We start from the raw sequence: 20,000 nt of genomic DNA, 5'->3' as shown, positions 1-20,000 counted from the left end.
ATGGACTCTTTATGGTACAGAATGTTCATTTCAATACTGTTTGAAATATAAAAAATTAAGGGGAAAAATAAAATTCAATTTAAAAATCAGGAAAATTGATAAATATCCACACCAGATGGTACTTTAAAAGAATATCATCTCTATATAACATTGACAAGGGGCTTGGGCTATGGCTCAGTGGTAGAGCGCTCGCCTAGCACTGTGAGGCTCTGGGTTCTATCCTCAGCACCATATATAAATAAAGTTATTGTGTGCAACTACAACTAAAAAAATAAACATACATCTTTAAAAAAATTGACAGGTAATAGTCAAAGACATATTTAGTTTTTTTTTAAAAAAAAGCAAGTCAATAACAATTCATCAGCATGACACTATTAATGTAAGCAAGCAAGCAAAGAAAAACAGAAGGGGGAGTAAAACCATAAAAAAAGGTGTGTGTGGGGGGGGCGTTTATTCCCCACCAGGTACTCTCCAAATAGTTATCTCCAGGAAGCTTTAAAGAGGGATAAGGAAAAGAAATTCAAAGCAGAATTTTGCTTAAATTTAAGCAAAGTAGAATTGCTTAAATTTAAATGCTACTGTTTAAATTTTTAAAAACAAGTATGTGTTTTGTACCACTTTTATAATTAAAAATAGGCATAAATCAAATAACTGACAATTATAAAATGTATATTCTACAAGGATTTTATAAAGTAAAATTTAGGTTGAAAATGTTCATAACACAATACAAAATATGTATGGGCTTGCAAGAATTTATGTATGGACTTGCAAGAATTACCTAAGAATACAAATTGTTTTTGTAATACTCACTGCAGTCCTACCAATACTATTTTTGTAGAATAAATGCTACTATATTATACAGTTTTAGATGAAGAGCTACATCAATATAATTAAAGCTTATTTAAAATGAAACACAAGTTAATTTCCTTGGTAGTTAGTCTAAGCCTTCAAAAATTTATCTTGTTGATTCACTTTAAGATCTCACTAAAGAGGATATGTTAAGCCACATTCTGCTTTTTACATCTAGTAATTAAGTGTTTAAAGTACTTTAACATTTCCTAAGATCAGAGAAACTCTATTATTATTGCAGTCTTCTTTCAAAAAAAAAACTACTAAAAAAATGTTCTGAGGTATACTTCTATTCTTGCCTTTCTTACAAGAGGGAATGACATGAACCACTGCATATAAAATTGGAATACAAATTACAATTACAATTTAAGGAGTGTCTCTCTTCTCTCCTCTCCTCTCCTTCTCCCTCTCTCCTCTCTTTCCTTTCTCTCTCCTCTCCCCTTTCTCTCCCCTCTCTTCTTAATCTCTTCCTCTCCCTCTCTACCTCTCTTACTCCCTCCCTCTCCCCCACACCCCCAGCAATACTGGGGAGTGAACCCAAAGGCACTCTACAACTAAGCTACAGTCCCATCCTTATTATTTTTGTTCTGAGACAAGGTCCCCACTAAGTTGCCTAGGCTGCCCTTGAATTTGTGATCCTTTTGTCTCAGCCTCCCAAGTACCTGAGATTACAGGCAAGCACCATCATTCTGGGACCCAAAGAATTTTCTTCATTCTTTTTCCATTTAACCTCTATTTTAACTCTTTGCACTGTGATCATTCATATTCACCAATGTGCTGCATTATAAGCTATTAATTATTTTTCTTGCACAGATTGTGTGTTTCCTTATGATAGGCACCAATTCCTCAATTTCTTTCCTTTTTCCAAAAACTACCATCTCCAGGGCTTTGCAAAATATCCGAGAAAGGAAGGGAAAATGTGTTATAAGGACTAACTTTAACATTAATGAAGTTTATAAGCAATACATGTACCCTCTTAACTTATTTCAGACTTATAAAGAAAATGTTTTCGATCTGCTTATAAAAGGTTCTAAAACGGCAAAAGGCCAAGGCCGGGTGACATTCCAGGATTACCCTTTCTTGGAGAATTCCTCAGAATGTATTAAATGCATGGTCCGTTCAAAAGAGGAATCTATAATAGACACGTAGAAAGGAAAGTAACACGTTCAGTGTATCATTACTTTAAGTGGTAAAATGGTACCTTGAGTTAAAGAAAACATTTTATTTCGATTAATTTCGCCTGTTTTTTCTTTTATAATTATTTATGCAGGTCGCCTTACATTTTTCCCGGGTCAGCACTGGTCCAAGTAATTAATAATACCCAGCTGACATTAACATCTATTTCGTTCTCCCCTCGCCTTTCTCAGGCTGCTTCTACAGCAGCCTGGGCACCGTTAATTCCGCTGAGGCCTGGAGTAGGGTCTTTCTTAGCCCCGAGCCCCGGGGTACGGGGGAAGAGAGTGATAAACAGGCGGCAAACTTGGTCCGTACCCACTGCGCATCTCGCAGCGCGAGCTCCCGAATCTCCTCTGGCAGCGCGTCTCCGAGCTTTTGCACGAAGCGGCGGCACAGTTCTACCAGTTCCGTCACGGCTCTCTTCGAAGTGCAACGCACTCGGAAGTCCTCTCGGGGGTTGGCTGGGCCTGCGGTCTGGCTGTCTGTCCCGGCCACTATCTCTTGGTCCTGCGAAGGGGCGACAGCCACTGACTCAGAAGCCCCCGCCATTTTCCAGTTTGAACTGCAGGCGGGGACCCTGGGACCGGAAGTCCGAGTTCCAACTAGTGGAAGGAGCACACGTCCCGCCTGAAACTCGAGGGGACACAGCCTAAGCGTTCCGGCTTTTGCTTCGCGAAGCGTGTTTAAAGAAGTGGCGGCTGCAGAAGTGACGATGGGCGCGGTTGGCATGGGGCTGGTGGATTGTCACTGCCACCTGTCCGCTTCGGACTTTGATAGCGTATGTGAGAACGAGGCGGGGCTCGGGAGAGTGGGGAGGTTCTCGTCTTTTCCCCGCAGATTATCTTTCTATCCCCCCTTGGAGTGAAGTCCCCAAATCCCAGGCCTTGTCTGTGTCCCTTTGAGACCTGCCCGATTTCCTGCTTCACCCCAGTCATATTGATTTTTCTTTCTGGATTACAGTAAACTCTCCACAAAGCTTGTGTTTGCCGTTTCTGGTTCTTGAAGTCCTTTTACCTACCTTCCTTGGACCGGGCTGCTTATCCCATATTCTCCAGAACCCCACCACCACCACCACCATCTGACACATCGCATGCTCCAGTTCTAATGAAGCAGAGAGGCAAACTAAAAGAATAACACTCACACTCACAAAACCACTTTATAAAGTGTTTTGCCCGCTACATTGGAAACGAGACTGCTAACAGAGAAGGAAGAGCAGGTGTCTATTTCAGGGGGCAACTTCTTAGGAGGTGAGGCTTATGGCTGGGAAAATAAAGAGCCAGCCAAGGCAAGGGGCTGAATATATGGTGGTTTAGTGGAGCAGGCAGGTTGCAGGTCCCCAGGATAAAATTTAGCACATTCCATTTACCAAAAGGCTGGATGAACCTGATGAGCTAGAAAGAGGGAGGAATGAAGCTAGACTGAAGAGGTTTGTAAGAGATGGGTAAGGTAAGTCAGTAAGGAATTTGAATTGCATTAGATGCACAATTCAGTTCTATTAAAAGTGGGTTTGGGGATTTAATAAGGCTGATCAAATCAAATAGCCACTTGAAGATCATTTTGCTGCTGTGGTAAATAGATGGAGGTAGAATACAAGGTAGACCAGTTAAGAGACTTTTACAGTATACAGACAAGAAATGATGCTTAGTACTGTAACAATGATCCACTTTGTGCTTTGAATATAGCCCTTGCTGCTCTGCCACTGAGGCTTATTTTAAAATGGACATGTTTCTTTCACTTTCTCTCTCCTTCCCTTTCTCTAATCTCTCCCTCTTCGGAATTTTCCCCTCCCTAATTTCAGAGCAAACAGGATTATCTTATTTTCCCATCCTAGGCAGTTATCTGGCCTTGAGCACACACTTAGAACAGGAATAGAATAGAAGTGATTCAGACTTGGGGGATCTTAAGAGATGACTAGCTCACAAATAAACAAGTGAATTACAACTCTGGACAGAAAACTACAGGAACTTAGCCTTTGAATCGCCTTTTTAAAAAATTTATTAATATATTTTTATGTGGTGCTGCTGAGGATCAATCCAATGCTTCACATGTGCTAGGCAAGTGCTCTGCCACTGAGCTTCAGCCCCAGCCCCCTGAATCATCTCTTTAAAACTCCCCTATTCCAAACATCTTGCTGAGTAAAATATAAAAGTTAATGTAAAGTTTTTAACTATAAAGGGTAGTCTTTTAAAATAGATGCATTGACTTGTCTGTAAATTTTGAAAAGGTCAATTATGACACAATGTATGGGTAGCTAATCACAATTTAGGATAACACTGGGATGTATGGATTATGAGAGTTTGGATTCTGGAGCTTTTTCTGAGTACCTAACACTGGTTTTTTAATATTTTGAAGTTTCTGATGAGTTTCTACTGTTTTATATTAAAATATGTAATGTTATCTAAGGGCTTTAGTATTCCAGATAATGGGAGTGGCTTTTTCATGGTATATTGTTGTTTTACTTAAAGTATTTTTCTAGTTTATTAGAAATATAAATAAATAAATAAACCACCCTCCCCCATTCCCCCTGATGAACAGAATCACAGCCTCTGTTGACAGGAGTCCCTCATGTTTTCTCCTTTGCTAGCAAAGCAATGAAACTTTGTTTTCCTTTCTTCTCAAAACTATGCCCTCATTATTGGATTGATATCAGAGACAAGGACTGAGCTTTTGGAAACAGCACTATAATGATAGTGGAGGAGTCTGGAAGGAGTAGATGTATTCAAGAAATATTTTAGAGATAGACTCTATTATACTTGCTAAGGAATTGGATGTGGAGAGGAAGGGAAAGGGAAAAATCAAAGTTGTCTCATATTTTACTGTAGGGAGAATTCTGGTGCTGCTTACTAGGATTGGTAGGGAGGTAAGCAAAAGAAATTGGTTTGTGGGAAGAAAAGAAAGATTTATACTGGGAACAGGTTGAAAGCCTGATCCGTCCAAGTGGAGCAGTCATATAGTCAATTTTAAATATGAATCATGGGTTTAGGAGAGATTGGAGATTCAACAAAATGATCTTTTAATTTTTTTTAAGTTACAGATAGACATAAAACCTTTATTTTATTTATTTATATGGTGCTGAGGATCAAACACAGTGCCTCACACCTGCTAGGCAAGTACTCTACTACTGAGCTAAAACCTCAGCCCCAATAGAATGATATTTAAAACTGAAAACAGATGAGATCCCTTAATGCAAGTTCAGAAGGAAGAGCAGAGGGAGAAGTCAGGAGAAGGAGGGAAGCCAGTCAAGAAACTAACAAGTAGCTGCCGGTGAGAAAATGGTGGTTGTGCAAAGCAAGAGTGGAAACTCTTTCAAGAAGGAAAAAGTAGACAAATGAGGGGTTCCTAGTGCTGCTGAGAGGTAGAGTAAGAAGAGAACAGAGAAATATCCTTGATTTTTGACAATAGCAATTTCTTTTTTAGTGCAGTGACAAAAGAAGCCAGACTTGAGAGTAACAGGAGGTGGGTCAGTGTAGGCTCCTCACTTTCCACCCTCCTGTTCCTTGCTAACATTGTCATTCTTTATGGTTCCTCAACTGCATCAATATACACAGCCAAGGAGTCATTACATATTCATCTAATTGTGATAATCTATGCTTATTTTAGGATCTGGATGATGTGTTGGAAAAAGCCAAGAAGGTAAGTCAGTACCTATAATTGTCTCCCTTGTTCTTCTTTGTCTTTCTTGCTAATCTCAAACTGTGACTAATTTCAAGCTGAAACAGTTTGAAGTTTAGATATACTATGTTGATGTTGTTTCAGTAATTAATAATAAGTGGCATTTATACAAGTACTTACTCTATGCCAGGAACCAAGCTAAGCCCTTTCTGAATTTTATCTCACCTAATGTTTTATAACCTTCTGAGGAAGTACTATTTTGTAGCCAGCCATTTCCCATTTGATAGATGACACAGTTAAGGCTGAGAAATTAGTAATTCTACTTCAAAGACACATGCTAGTGAAGTGATAGAGACAGGTTAGTCTGAATTCAAAACATATTCCTTAAACCACTATTCTTACTAGTCTTGTGTAATAGAATGGTCCATCTGTAAGTTCTTAAATTCACATTATTCTAGAGATTGGGGATCTATTATAAAAGTTTTCTGAAACATTTTTATTTCCTAGAAAAATTATTAATTTTTGGAAATGTTTATGAAATCCATCATAACTAGCCTTTCTCGGTCTAATCAGAAAGTGGTAGAGTTTGGGTGTGGTGGCTCATGCCTGTGATCCCAACTACTCAGGAAGCTAAGGCAGGAGGATCATGAGTTTGAGGACAGCTTGGGCTACTTAGTGAGACCCTGCCTTAAAACTGAATTTAGAAAAAGGGCTAGGGATGCAACTCAGTGGTAGAGCACTTGCCTAACATGCACAAGGCCCTGGGTTGGATCCTTATTACTTGGGGGGGGGGGGCTGGGGGTAGGGGGAGAGTGATAGAATCAGAAATAATTGCCAATATCTTTTTACATACAGCCTAATTAGGTGGGTGGGCTTTAGAATCCCACAGGCCTAATGACCTATTTAAGCTATTTGACTGTATCCAAAACTCTGTCTACTGATCTGTACAGTAGATTATAACAATACATACCTCCTAGGTCTGTGTATATTAAGGGAGATAATATTTATATTCACTGAGCCTGGGGCCTGAAATAGTAAGTACTCAGTGTTATCCATTATTATTATATTAATAATAAAAGCCTGGGTAAATAAAAATAACTAAATTTAAAATTTGAATTTGAATTAAATGTGTGATATGTATTGTTTGGGACTCTTAACTATTCTATTTTTTTTCAGGCCAATGTTATGGCCCTTGTAGCAGTTGCTGAACATTCAGGAGAATTTGAAAAGATTATGCAACTTTCAGAAAGGTACTCCTTCTAATTAAAATTTTAAAGAATTGCTATTAAGAACACTTATATCAGTTATATAACATCAAATATTTATTTTTAAAGAGAATGAGAGGAAAAAACATATTAACATAGTCCTAAAATGAGATTCTTTTCTACTTTAGAGTGACACTGTAGTTGCCTACTCTATATTCCTGTGTTCTTAATTTATTCTACATTTTTAGATACAGCGGGTTCATTCTGCCATGCTTGGGTATTCACCCAGTTCAAGGACTTTCACCAGAAGACCAAAGAAGTGTTACATTAAAGGTAATAGTCATATAAAATAAGACCCATAAAAGTGATAATAAATTTTTTAAAAAAATTTTTTAGTTGTAGATGGACACAATACCTTTATTTTATTAATTTATTTTTATGTGGTGCTGAGGATCAAACCCAGTGCTTCACTCATGCTAGGCAAGAACTCTACCGCCAAGCTCTACCTCAGCTCCTGGTAATATCTTTGACCCAGTTATCCTCCTCTTTCTAATTTATATTCTAAGAAAGTAATCCATTCGTTCACAAAAAAACTTGTTATGACATTATTTATAGTAGAGAAAAATAAAAACAGCCTCAAGGTTCAGAAATAAAGGAATCATTAACTGACTTGTAGAATGTTAATTATAATTCAGTTATAGAAAATGAGAATTATGAAGTTATTGTAGCACACGAAAAATATTTACTATAATAAGGAGAAAAACAATACCAAATAGTTTATTGACTATTAGTAACATTCATGTAAAAACATATTCCAAGCTGGGCACCGTGGTGCAAGCCTGTAATCCCAGTAGCTTGGGAGGCTGAGGCAGGAGGATTTCAAGTTCAAAGCCAGCCTCAGCAAAAAGTGAGGCGCTAAGCAACTCAGTGAGACCCTATCTCTAAATAAAATAGAAAAATAGGGCTTAAATAAAATACAAAAATAGGGCTGAGGATGTGGCTCAGTGGTTGAATGCCCCTGTGTTCAATTCCCAGTGCCCCAAAAATAATAATAATAAAAATAAATTCCACAAGGAAAATACTGGAAAGAAAAACATAGAAATGATAATAATTATGATGATCTGATAGAATTATAAATTACTTTTTCCACATTTTTTTGTCCTGTAGTCATATTTCTTTGGAAAAAAGTGATAGAATATATCTAGAAAAAGAAAGATACAAAGATTCACAGGTATAATGTGAATAGGTGGGTTCTTGAACATGGAAGCATCTCTTCAGAATTGCTCTCAAGCTATTAAATTGCATTGATATTATACTCTCTCTAAAATCATCCTATCCACATGGTCTCACTGACTCACTGTATTCAATATGTATTATATTTCATGCTTGTCTCCTGACTCAGGATCATGAAGATGCACAATTTTTTTAGTTTTTTTGTTATATAATGGAGTTGATAGATCATTTCAAAAAAGTAATTACCCTTTGGTTAGAGCCATCGACTTCTATACTAATGTATTTAATATATTAATAAGGTGTGATTTATATTTTAAAAAGATCCCTTTGTCTATGGTATGAAGAATGAATTCTGAGGAGGGCAAAAAAGAAAAAAGGATAGTTAGAAGGCTATTGCAGTAGTCCACATGAGAACAATGATGGGTTGAACCAGAGTGATAGTAGTACAGGTAAAGAGAAGTGAATGAATTTGGCATATGTTTTGGATAGCTTTTCACCACTATGATCAAAATACCCAGCAAGAACAACTTAGAGGGGGTAAAGTTGATTGGGGGCTCATAGTTTCGGAGATTTTCATCCATAGACGGCCAACTTCATTGCTCTGGGTGAGGCAGCACATCATAGGGGAAAGGCCCAGTGCAGGAAGGCTGCTCAGCTCATAGTGAGATCAGGAAGTGGAGAGAGAAAGAGGAAGGGACTGCAGGTAGAACAGCCCTTTCAGGGCATGCCCCCAGTGAACCACCTTCTCCAGCCAGGATGGACTGATTAGGTCTCATAATCTAATCATTTTACATTTAACTACTCCTGAATTAACAGGAAACTTTGGGGGATACCTTATATCCAAACCATAACAGCAAATAATTTATTTCAAAATAAAATTGCTTTGCCAGGCATGGTGGCTCATGCCTGTTATCCTAGCATCTCTGGAGGCTGAGGCAGGAGGGTTATGAGTTCAAAGCCAGCCTCTGCAATTTAGCGAGGTCCAAAGCAACTTAGCAAGACCCTGTCTTAAAATTAAAAAAAAAAAAATTTAAAGGCTGGGGATGTGGCTCAGTGATTAAGCACTCCTGAGTTCAATCCCTGGTGCCAAAAAAAAAGAAAGAAAGAAAAGAAAAGAAATTGCTTTTAATTCACTTCAGGTAAAAATGCTTATCCTCTTGTCCTCTGAGTTGTTGAGTATGATACAATTAGCTAAACTTCCAGAGAATCACAATCCAAAATGTTGGAAACCAGAGCAGGACAGCACTCCAAAGGATCTCTACTATTTACATAGAGGTCTATTACCATAAGTGTTCATTTAGTTAACCAGTGTTTACTGAGCACCTACTATGTGCCAGCCCCTGCTCTGAGCAGTAGAGACCTGACAATGAGTAAAAGCCCTCTCATGAAAGCTAGATTTTAGATGGGACAATCAACAATTATATAACCAGAAAACTTTCAAAGCACTAAGTGCTTTGAAAAAAAAATGATTATTTGATAGGAATTTGGATGGTGTTTTGCTGTTGTTGTTTTGTTTAGTTTTACTTTGTATTTTTTTGAGGTACTGGGGATTGAAGAAATAGAAGGCTGATATGGCTAAAGGGATGGAGAAAGTGATAATTATAGAATCAGAAGAATTGAACAGATATCTCATAAAGACCTTGTTCAATTTTAGTTTACATGTAATGGAGGATGTAAAGTGTGGAGTGACAAGATGTGATTTATGTCTTTAAAAAAGATCCAGTTGACTATAATAATCCAAAATTTTACCAAATTATATTTCCTAACTTACTGCCAGGAAATGTCTGTAAACAGAGGGCAATGATTAAGTGGGACTCTTTGTTGAAAAGTCATATTTTTATCATCTGAACAGGTATGGGATAAGTTTCTACTCAGATTATAGGCAGAAGTACTCACAATTATAGAAGGGTTACTATTCTTAGTTCACTAACTGGTTAAATACATTAAATGTATGTAAAGTATCGGCATAGCATAGAGCCTAGTACTCAATGTGTACTCATGAAATAGTAGTTCCCTTCTTCCATTTTAACAAATTTACTTTTTGTTCTCCCAGGATTTGGATTTAGCTTTGCCTATCATCGAGAAGTATAAGGATCAGTTGTTGGCAATTGGAGAGGTAAAGACCCATTAGCTGATCAAACAACTTTTAATCTAGACCTCCAAATGATATATGATAGGTGAAAATAATCCTTATTTTCATATTGGTGATTATAACTGACTTGAATAATTATGTTCACTTCATTCAGCTGAATTTGTTGATAGTTCCTCAATAAGCAAGAAAGCATGGGGATGAAAGAATAGAAAACCATAGGCTTTATTAATAAGAGACAGAAACTATACTAATAGCATTTCTAAATACTTTGCTTTTCTCTCTCTCTCTCTCTCTCTCTCTCTCTCTCTCTCTCTTTTGCTTAAATATGGGTCATTGCTTTGGTTAAAGTAGTGTGTGTGTGTGTGTGTGTGTGTGTGTGTGTTTGTGTGTGTGTGTATCCCTTCATAAGTAATTTAAAAGCAAACTTTAAATAGGCTATAGTTTGTAACAGTTTTATTTAAATTATTTATAATGCTAAAATATTTTCTTCACCTATTAATAAAGTCCATTTCTTATTCAAGATAGAAGAATAACACTCAAACTTAGAATATAGATAATAGAATGCATGCCAATATAGTATCAAAGGAAACAGTCATCTATAATCTATGCTGTCCAGTGTAATGACCACATGTAGCTGTTGAACACTTGAAATATGAGTCCTCCAAATTGAGATGGGCTGTAAGTGTAAAACACATACTGAATTTCAAAGTCCAGTACCCCCTCCCAGAAAAATAATATAAAACGTTCAGGTTTTTGTACATGTTAAAATGATATTTTGAATCTACTGGGTTAAATAAAGTTTGTTGTTAAAATTAATTTCACTTGTTTTTTTCAATATTTTAAATGTGGCTACTATAAAATGTGAATTCTATATATGGCTTATGTTATGTTTCTACCACATAGCATTGATTCATAGAATCTCTTTGGGGATTTATTGAGCCATAAATATGTAATTTCCTTTATTTTTCTGTTACAGGTTGGACTAGATTTCTCTCCCAGATTTGCTAAAACTGATAAACAGAAGGAAGAGCAAAGACAAGTTCTAATCACACAGGTCCAATTAGCCAAAAGACTAAATTTGCCTCTGTAGGTTTACTTATCTTTCTGTATTAATAGCTATAGAGCAAATTAAATAATGACCAAAGAATCCTCCTGAAATGGAGTTCTGCATCTCTTTTTCTCTGAATTATTGAACAAAAATAATACTTTCAGATTTCCAAGTATTAAAAGGAATTTTGTTGTTATTAAACAGAAATGTTCACTCACGCTCAGCTGGAAGACCTACCATCAGCCTCTTGCAGGAACAAGGTATTTAAGATTCCTGAGAGAAATGTGTCTAATCTTCAATTTCTAGTTCATAATATCATAGAGCAAGCCACGTTTTGACTTGATTTCTTAAAGGGAAATGAATGAAGCAAGAGCAAAGATAGAAATCAACTAAGGTGATTTTGCAAGTCAGGGTACTTTTTACAAGGGTTTCACACAATATATTTAACAGGACAGGATAGAGCAAATGAAAACTTGAATCAATTTATATTCCTTACTTTAAAAATCAATAGCTCCAGTTTGGTTTCATTTTTTTTTTTTCTTCTTTTGGTACCAGGGATTGAACCCAGTGGGGCTTAACCACCAAGCCACATCACCAGCCTTTTTTTATATTTTATTTAGAGACAGGCCCTCACTGAGTTGCTGAGGCTGGACTTTCGAGTCTCCTGCCTCAGCTTCTCACTGCTGGAATTACAGACATGCGCCACTGCGCCCAGCAGCAACTTCAGCTTCTAAATCGCCATGAGTAACATGAAAGAAGAAAACAAGGCAAGGCAGGGCAATCACACAACAATCATCTTGGATCAATGTTTTGTATGTTTTCTGTCTATTGCTTCACAAAATGGTACTGTACTGATTATGGCCATCATACATAAAATGCACTGTCATCTTCACGGTTGTCACTAAAGTAAAAACATCTTATAGCATTATTGTTTTTAAATGCCATCCACAGTAAGAAATTTTCTTTATTTTGAGACTCATATGCACATAAAGCTAACATTTTTCATAAGCAGCACATACATGTGTATTTGTATGTAAATATATTTACATAGCACTCAATGTGTACTCATTGAGTTTAAGTGTATGCAAGCCCATGCTTGTGGGTTATCACCTACTAAAATTGATTTCATAGCCCATTTATTGTCATAACCCATAAATAGTCACACATACCATTTGAAAAAAACACTGTCAATTAATGAAGCAGATGTAATTGCCTGCAATTAAACATTGTATTTCTCAGTGATGAATACTGAACCCTTCTGAAATCACTGAAAACAGGATTTTTTACAATTTTTTTTAATTTTTAGTTCTAGATGGACACAATACCTTTATTTATTTATTTTTATGTGGTCCTAAGGCTCGAACCCATTGCCTCACGTACTAGGCAAGTGCTCTGCCACTGAGCCTCAATCCCAGCCCCCTGAAAACTTGATTTTTATGTTGACTGAGCAACTGTCCTTTAAGAACTAGAGTTGATTTTATGAAGCCAACTCTTAACTGTTTAATTTGTGTGTCATCTAGCTCTCCATTTCTTCTTTATTAGCATTTTTTTTTTAGGAAAATAAAGGTGCTTAAAAATCTTCTATTAGGGGCAATAATTTGACAATTCAAAGACTTCTGGAAAAAAAATCTGATGGTATAGGCAGTTTAAATAATTGTTTTTAAAATTGTTTCAATTTTATTTAAAAGAATTTATTTTTAATATTATTTAGTTGTAAATGAACACACAGTATCTTTATTTATTTTTATGTGGTGCTGAGGATTGAACCCAGTGCCTCACACATGCAAGGCAAGTGTTTTACCACTGAGCTACAGCCCCAGCCCAAGAATATTTTTTTTCTATTTATTGAATGTTGTATTTATCTACCCTGAAGTCATAGAATCTTGCCTTTATATCACAGTAACCAAGAGATACTTAGAATTTCAAATCTTTGTTGTTCAATTTGACTAAAGAGAAAAACTTTTCTTAAGGAAACAAAATGGAACACTGATTTATCTTTAATTTTGGGAGGTGCTGACAAGGTACTGCTGCATGCATTTGATGGCCGGCCATCTGTAGCCATGGAAGGAGTAAGAGCGGGGTACTTCTTCTCAATTCCACCTTCTATCATAAGAAGTGGACAGGTAAATTTTTTCATTAAAAATTATCATCCGATACTTTGTGAAATGTACTTTAAAATATAGGCTTTGACAACATACTTATGATACTTTTCTAGTTACATTTCAAAAATTAATATATCTCACATATATATATATATATATATATATTAATTAAAAATAGATTACAGACCAAAATATAAGAGCTAAAATTTATAAAACCCTCAGAAGAAAATAGGTCTAAATATTTTGACCTGGGTTTTGCAATGGTTTCCCTAGCTACAACAACAAAAACATAAGCAACCAAAGAAAAAAAAATAGATATTAGACATTATCAAAATTCACAACTTCTTCAATTAAAAAAAGAGACATATACTTCAAAGCATACTGTCAATAAAGTGGAAAGACAACCCACATAAAGAGAAAAAATATCTGCAAGTCATGTATATGATAAAAGTTTAGGTATCTAGAATATGTAACATACCATTACAGCTCAATAATTTTAAAAAAAACAACTTGATTTTAAAAATTGGCAGAGGATTTATGAAGATATTTTTCTCAAGAAGACATCAAGTGACCATAAGTGCATAAACATGCTCAACATTATTCTCCATTATGTTAATGTCAATCAAAGGCACAGTGAGATGCTACACCACCCAACTCAGTTTAGTAGTTCCTCAAAAAATTAAAGGTAGATAGAAAGAAACACTGAATGTGGCAGTGGTGGGCCAATGACGGAATTCTCTTCTTTGGGTCTTTCAGAACATATGTGATATCAGATATTTGAATTCTTTGGGACTGGGGATGTGGCTCAAGCGGTAGCGCGATCGCCTGGCATGCGTGCAGCCCGGGTTCAGTCCTCAGCACCACATACAAACAAAGATGTTGTGTCCGCCGAAAACTAAAAAATAAATATTAAAAAAGTTTTTTTTTTTCTCTCTCTCTCTCTCTTTTTAAAAAAAAAAAGATATTTGAATTTCTTGATGGACATACTTCATTTTTGCTATGGTTATAACTAGAAGCTTAGTTCCCTGGAAGCTTTGAATAAGTTTGTCAATGAGTGTTTATATTTTAACAATAAATGTTTATAGTGGAATGATGTGAACATAGTAGTCATCCAGGTAGTATTTATCAATTAACATTAAAACCTGAATTTTAGTTTCTTCTGGAATGATTCATGTGGGTTTAATATTTTATCTGTATTTCTCACGTTTTAATTTATTGGCTTTCTCTTTTCTCTAAGAAGCAGAAACTTGTGAAACAGTTGCCTTTAACTTCGATCTGCTTAGAAACAGATTCACCTGTGCTAGGACCAGAAAAACAGGTAAATGATTTTTCAATTTGAATATTATTTAGGTTGTATCTTTCATGTTAGCTGTTTCAGTTTAACTATGTTTTTTGGTATAGTGTAAATACAGTGGAATCCTAATGCTAGATTGATTGTTTACATTGAGTTTTTTAAAATTATTTTTTAATTGTCAATGAACCTTTATTTTGTTTATTTATATGTGGTGCTGAGAATCAAACCCAGTGCCTCACACATGCTAGGCAAATGCTGTATCACTAAGCCACTACCCCAGCCGTGTATTGAGTTTTTTTCTAAATACAGCTGTTGTGCTACATAGAATGTAATTTGTTAGGGAGCATGCCCTAATTTATGTAATAAAACACAGTGTCTAGAACCAGAAAGATTTGATTCAAATTTTGTTTCTGTTGCTGACTAGATAACTTTGGGTAAGCTTTCTAATCTCTCTGAAACTGTTTTTTTTTTTCTTTCATTTATAAAATGTGGGCAAAATAATACTATAAGGATTATGGTAAGGACTACATGAAGGTACGTGAAAGCACCTAACAGTAGCTGGTATATTGTAGGTGATCAATAAATATTCATTTTTCTCCTTTTAATTAGCTTGTTATTATGTATTTCTTTCATTACAAGTATTGATAGAATCATAGATTTGTGTATCTTATCTTTGCTATAGTATCTCATTTTGTTATTGTAGACTACAAAGAATCACCTTTTAAATTTCATACTTTCATATTGCTATATTGGCTATATATTTATTATATAGCCAATTAGATAGCCAAATTATATATAATTTTCTGAAAGGAAGTCATAGCATCTGCTTTTTATTTGCTTTAGATAGTGTCTGTTACAGTTAGCTCATAATGTACAATTTGATAAGTGCTTGTGATGTCCATTGGATCTGTGTCTCCACACCTCCCAAATTCAGAGAACTGTCCCTCAAAATTTGGAGGTCTAGAAGCAGCAGAAATCATTATGTGATTATTAACAAATGATGATTATTTGTGATTTTGATGTGAATTATACTAATTAATATCCAATTAACTACATTTTTAGTGGAGAGGGTACTGGGGATTTCACTCAGGGGCACATGGCCACCGAGACACATCCCCAGCCCAATTTTGTATTTTATTTAGAGACAGGGTCTCACTGAGTTGCTTAGCGCCTCACTTTTGTTGAGGCTGGCTTTGAACTTGTGATCCTCCTGTCTCAGCTTCCCAAGCCAGTAGGATTATAGTCATGCACCACCATACCTGGCTAATTAACTACATTTTTATAAATCATTTTTTATCAGAGTATAAAAGCCAGGAACGAGAAAGTAGAGGATCATAACTTCTTTTTTCTATTTGAGTATAGGTCAGAATAGTATAGAATTACTGTCCTGATATGTTAAATGAAAGAAAAGGATCTAGCATTTTTCTCCTAAACAAGAATAAATTTTGAATGCTGTTGTAATTCAGTTTTTTTATTTGTATTTATATGATTTAACAAAAACTGAGTTTGTGGCATAGTGCCTTGTATACTAAGTAGGTATTCAATAAACATTTTTTGTATGTATTATATAGATGTGTGTGTGTGTGTGTGTGTGTGTGTGTGTGTGTGTGTGTTTGGTGGTGCTGGGTATCAAACCCACAGCCTCACTAGCCAGGGCTCTACCACTGAACTACATCCCCAGCCCTAAATGTTTATTCTGGAAAGTTAGAAATAGGGGAATTCATGAACAAGAAAATAAAACTATCTGCCACATTATAATAGTTAAAGGCATAAACTCTAAAGTCAGATTGCTTGGGTTTAACCTCAGCTGGCCTTCTTGCTATCTGTGTAGGATGTTTTTTTACCTACTAAAAAAAGAGGTACTACTAGTAATACTACCTACTGCAGGGAGTTATTTTGAGGATTAAATGAAATATTTCATGAAAAGTTTAGAACAGAGAGTCATCTATTAAAAAAGCACTAAATAAATGTAAGTTCTCTGTTCTTCCAGACTTTTTATATCCATGTATGTATATACATATATTTCATAAAAATAGGATTAGCCTGAATGTATTATTTCATAATTTCCTTTTATGTGTGCACTTCTGCCTATATTAACAAATATAATTTCCACATCATGTTTAACAACTATATAATATTCCAGAGTTAAAAGTAAATATGCAATCAGTGACTTGAAAAATTGTGCTCTATATGTGTAATATAAAATGAATTGCATTCTGCCATCATGTATAACAAATTAGAATAAATAAATAATTTAATTTTGGGCTGGGAATGTGGCTCAAGCGGTAGCGTGCTCGCCTGGCATGCGTGCAGCCCGGGTTCAATCCTCAGCACCACATACAAATAAAGATGTTGTGTCTGCCAAAAACTAAAAAAAATAAATTAAATATTAAAATATTCTCTCTCTTTCTCTCTCTCTCTCTCTCTCTCTCTCTCTCTCTCTCTCTCTTTAAAAAAATAATTTAATTTTTTTTAAAAAGTAAATATTTGGGCTGGGATTGTGACTCGGTGGTAGAGCACTCGCTTAGCATGGGCGGGACCTGAGTTCAATTCTCAGCACTACATAAAAATAAAGGCATTGTGTTGTGTCCATCTAAAAAAAAAAAAAAAAAAGATTCATTCTCTCTCTCTCTTAAAAAAAAAAAAAAAAAGTAAATATTGGCTGGGTGCAGTGGTGCATGCCTATAATCCCAGTGGCTTGGGAGGCAGAGGCAGGAGAATTGTGAATTCAGAACTAGCCTCAGCAAAAGCTAGGTGTTAAGCCACTCAGTGAGACCCTGTCTCTAAATAAAATACAAAATAAGGATGGGGATGAGGCTCAGTGGTCAAATGCCCCTGAGTTCAATTTCTGGTTCAAAATAAATAAATAATAAATATTAACCATTTAGATTGTATTATAAACAATATGATGAACATACTTGAACATAAATTTTTGTGCACATTTTTTATTGTGTTGTTAGGCTACATTAACTACTAAGGTTTTTTAACTTTAAAAATTAATTTTATTCCTCTGAATCTTATCACCATGAGTAGATGCTTATTAATAACAACAGTAATTATTTCATCAAATCTAAATGCTACTGATTATAGATACAATATGTTAAGAAAAAAAAACCACTGTGTGTTGTACTAAGACATGCCACTGAGTGTCAGTAAAATATATATATATATCCATTTCAGAGATGATAAGATGGGGTAGGAGGAATGCATCTTGGAATCAGTGAAATTCCAGTACATAGGCTATCTGGTCTTTCCAGATAGATGGTGTTTTTCTTTTAGTCAAACTGTCATATAACCTGTGAGGTAAGAGGCCAAGCAGTAGCTCCTTTTGGAGCAACTTACGCAACAAACTAAAGAACAGTTGATCCATCAGACAAACTAGTCTCCAAGTGTTCACTATTACATATTGCTTCATATGCTAGGAACTGGGACTTCAATTGTTAATACCCCAAGGCAGGAGCATAGACTTAGAATCAATATTGCAGAGGTACCTTTTCTCCTGCCTTCATCAACTTATTAAAAAAAAAAAAAAAACACACTCCAATTTTAAAAAGTAAATTAATTTAAAGGGAAAAAAAACAAGATGATCTTATCAGAAAAAAAGATTTTATCAGTTGTTTTTTATTTGTTCTTTTTAGGTATATGTGACAGAGTATATTTTGATATTATACAAGGATTGGAACTTATTCTAATTAGGATCCCATTCTTGTGGTTGTACACAATGTGGAGTTACTCTGGTCATGTATTCATATATGAACATAGGAAAGTTATGTTGGATTCATTGTACCGTCTTTCCTATTCCCATCCCCCATCTCTTCCCTTCATTCCCCTTAATCTAATCCACTGAGCTTCTATTCTTCCCTCCCCTACTCCTTTTTGTGTGTTAGTATCAGCATATAAGGGGAACATTCAACCTTTGCTTTGGGGGGATTGGCTTATTTCACTTAGCATGATAGTCTCCATTTCCATCCATTTACCAGCAAATTGCTGGGTAATATTCCATTGTGTATATATACCACATTTTCTTTATCCATTTATCTGTTGAAGAACTTATCAGTTGTTTTTCACCAACTCATTTTTTTCTGTTTTATCTGCAGTCTCCAAGGACCTGCTTCCCTTGATTGTCATGTTTGAATTAGTGCCTGTTTTTTTGTTTCAGGTACGGAATGAGCCCTGCAATGTTTCTATTTCAGCTGAATATATTGCCCAAGTGAAGGGGATCTCAGTGGAAGAAGTGGCAGAAGTAACAACGCAGAATGCATTGAAACTCTTTCCTAAGCTTCAACACCTGCTCCAGAAATAGCTTCAAAACCATTCATTGCATAATCAAATCAGCTTCAGGGGACAACATTTGAGAAAAAGAAATGTACAGATTAAGAATCTGAACTGAGGCTGGGTGCAGTGGCACATGCCTGTAATCCCAGCAACTCAGGAAGATCACAAGTTCAAAGCCAGTCTCAGAAACTTAGCAAGGTCCCAAGCAACTTAGCAAGACTCTGTCTCAATAAAAATATCAAAAAGGGCTGGGGATGTGGCTCAGTAGTAGCTAAGTGCCCCTGGGTTCAATCCCCAGCACACAAAAAAAGGGGAACTGAAGAGACCATTCCACAGGATACAGATGTAAATTCTAGAGGAATATTTCTCTTATAAGGATAACTTGACTTGGGTCCTGAAACCCTGGTTCTGATTCCAGCCTTGTGCTCCTTTCCAGTTAGCCAAGTGCTAGCAGAAAATTGGGTAAATCCTATTGCTGTTTTTTACCTTGCCCAACTAAATAGAACCACCTTCTGAACCCAAACCATCACTTCTAGGAAGGGGTTCTCCCACAGATAGGAAGACATCAGCACCAACATGAGGAGGGAATGGGTTTGATCCCTCGCTACTTGTTTTGCTTCAGTAGAACTGAACAAGTGAAAGGAAAGTCTGTTTTGTTGTACCATCAGAAATCTCTTTCCTGAGTTTGCAATACTTAGTACTTTGAATTATTTCTCCTTAAGAGCAAAATGTATAAGGTTTCACAGTGATATTAGATTTTGACTTCCAAGGTCTCTGTTTGACAGTCACTATTAAATAGCAAGCCTAAAACTTGTGCCCCTTGGCACAAAAGTTGCGTTAATAAACTAATTTAAAGTTCCAATCTGAATTTTGTCATATTTAAAATGTAAATGACTTTCTTAAAAATGTATCTGGCCTTTTTGGTGTGTAATAATATTTTGTTTTTACATTTTAAAAAACTGTAGGGGCTGGGGATATAGCTCAGTTGGTAGAGTTCCTGCTTGCATGCGCAAGGCCCTAAGTTCTGTCCCCAGCACCATACACACACACACACACACACACACATACATCTTAACTGTAAAAACAATCCTGTAGATAGGTAGGTGGTAATGTT

The 20,000-nt window shown here is 35.9% G+C and overlaps 2 protein-coding genes across 5 annotated transcripts in view; one reads left to right on the top strand and one right to left on the bottom strand.

Annotated features, from left to right (window-relative positions):
• Window positions 1–2,598, bottom strand: part of Nsl1 (NSL1 component of MIS12 kinetochore complex) — a 29,920-nt gene extending 27,322 nt beyond the window's left edge. The window contains exon 1 of the mRNA XM_076831610.1: window positions 2,341–2,598. Coding sequence (XP_076687725.1) covers window positions 2,341–2,574 — 234 coding nt within the window. The 5' untranslated portion in view covers window positions 2,575–2,598. The remainder of the gene's footprint in view (window positions 1–2,340) is intronic.
• Window positions 2,599–2,669: 71 nt separating this feature from the next.
• Tatdn3 (TatD DNase domain containing 3) lies at window positions 2,670–19,717 on the top strand. 4 transcript variants are annotated; one of them, XM_076873091.1, is made up of 10 exons: window positions 2,670–2,803; window positions 5,626–5,658; window positions 6,814–6,887; window positions 7,091–7,175; window positions 10,129–10,191; window positions 11,144–11,253; window positions 11,420–11,475; window positions 13,226–13,338; window positions 14,558–14,635; window positions 18,771–19,717. In XM_076873091.1, the coding sequence occupies exons 1-10, from the start codon at window positions 2,738–2,740 to the stop codon at window positions 18,912–18,914; spliced, it is 822 nt and encodes a 273-aa protein (XP_076729206.1). In that variant the 5' UTR covers window positions 2,670–2,737; the 3' UTR covers window positions 18,915–19,717. The 4 variants fall into 4 exon arrangements, with proteins under 4 accessions (XP_076729206.1, XP_076729205.1, XP_076729208.1 ...); XM_076873090.1 differs by having other exon boundaries at window positions 14,555–14,635; XM_076873093.1 differs by lacking the exon at window positions 13,226–13,338 and having other exon boundaries at window positions 18,771–18,861.
• The last annotated feature ends 283 nt before the right edge of the window (window positions 19,718–20,000 follow it).

Source organism: Callospermophilus lateralis, chromosome 13 (genome assembly GCF_048772815.1).
Source record: "Callospermophilus lateralis isolate mCalLat2 chromosome 13, mCalLat2.hap1, whole genome shotgun sequence".
NCBI lineage: Eukaryota > Metazoa > Chordata > Mammalia > Rodentia > Sciuridae > Callospermophilus > Callospermophilus lateralis.
The sequence above is the reverse complement of the archived record's forward strand: the minus strand, read 5'-3'. Positions and strand labels throughout refer to the sequence as shown.

Bases quoted from the DNA above. Each gene is read 5' to 3' on its own strand.
- Tatdn3 (XM_076873090.1), top strand. From the start codon at position 2,738: ATGGGCGCGGTTGGCATGGGGCTGGTGGATTGTCACTGCCACCTGTCC. The intron at 6,888-7,090 runs GTACTCCTTCTA...CTACATTTTTAG, and splicing joins ATTATGCAACTTTCAGAAAG to ATACAGCGGGTTCATTCTGC. The intron at 11,254-11,419 runs GTAGGTTTACTT...GTTATTAAACAG, and splicing joins AAAAGACTAAATTTGCCTCT to AAATGTTCACTCACGCTCAG.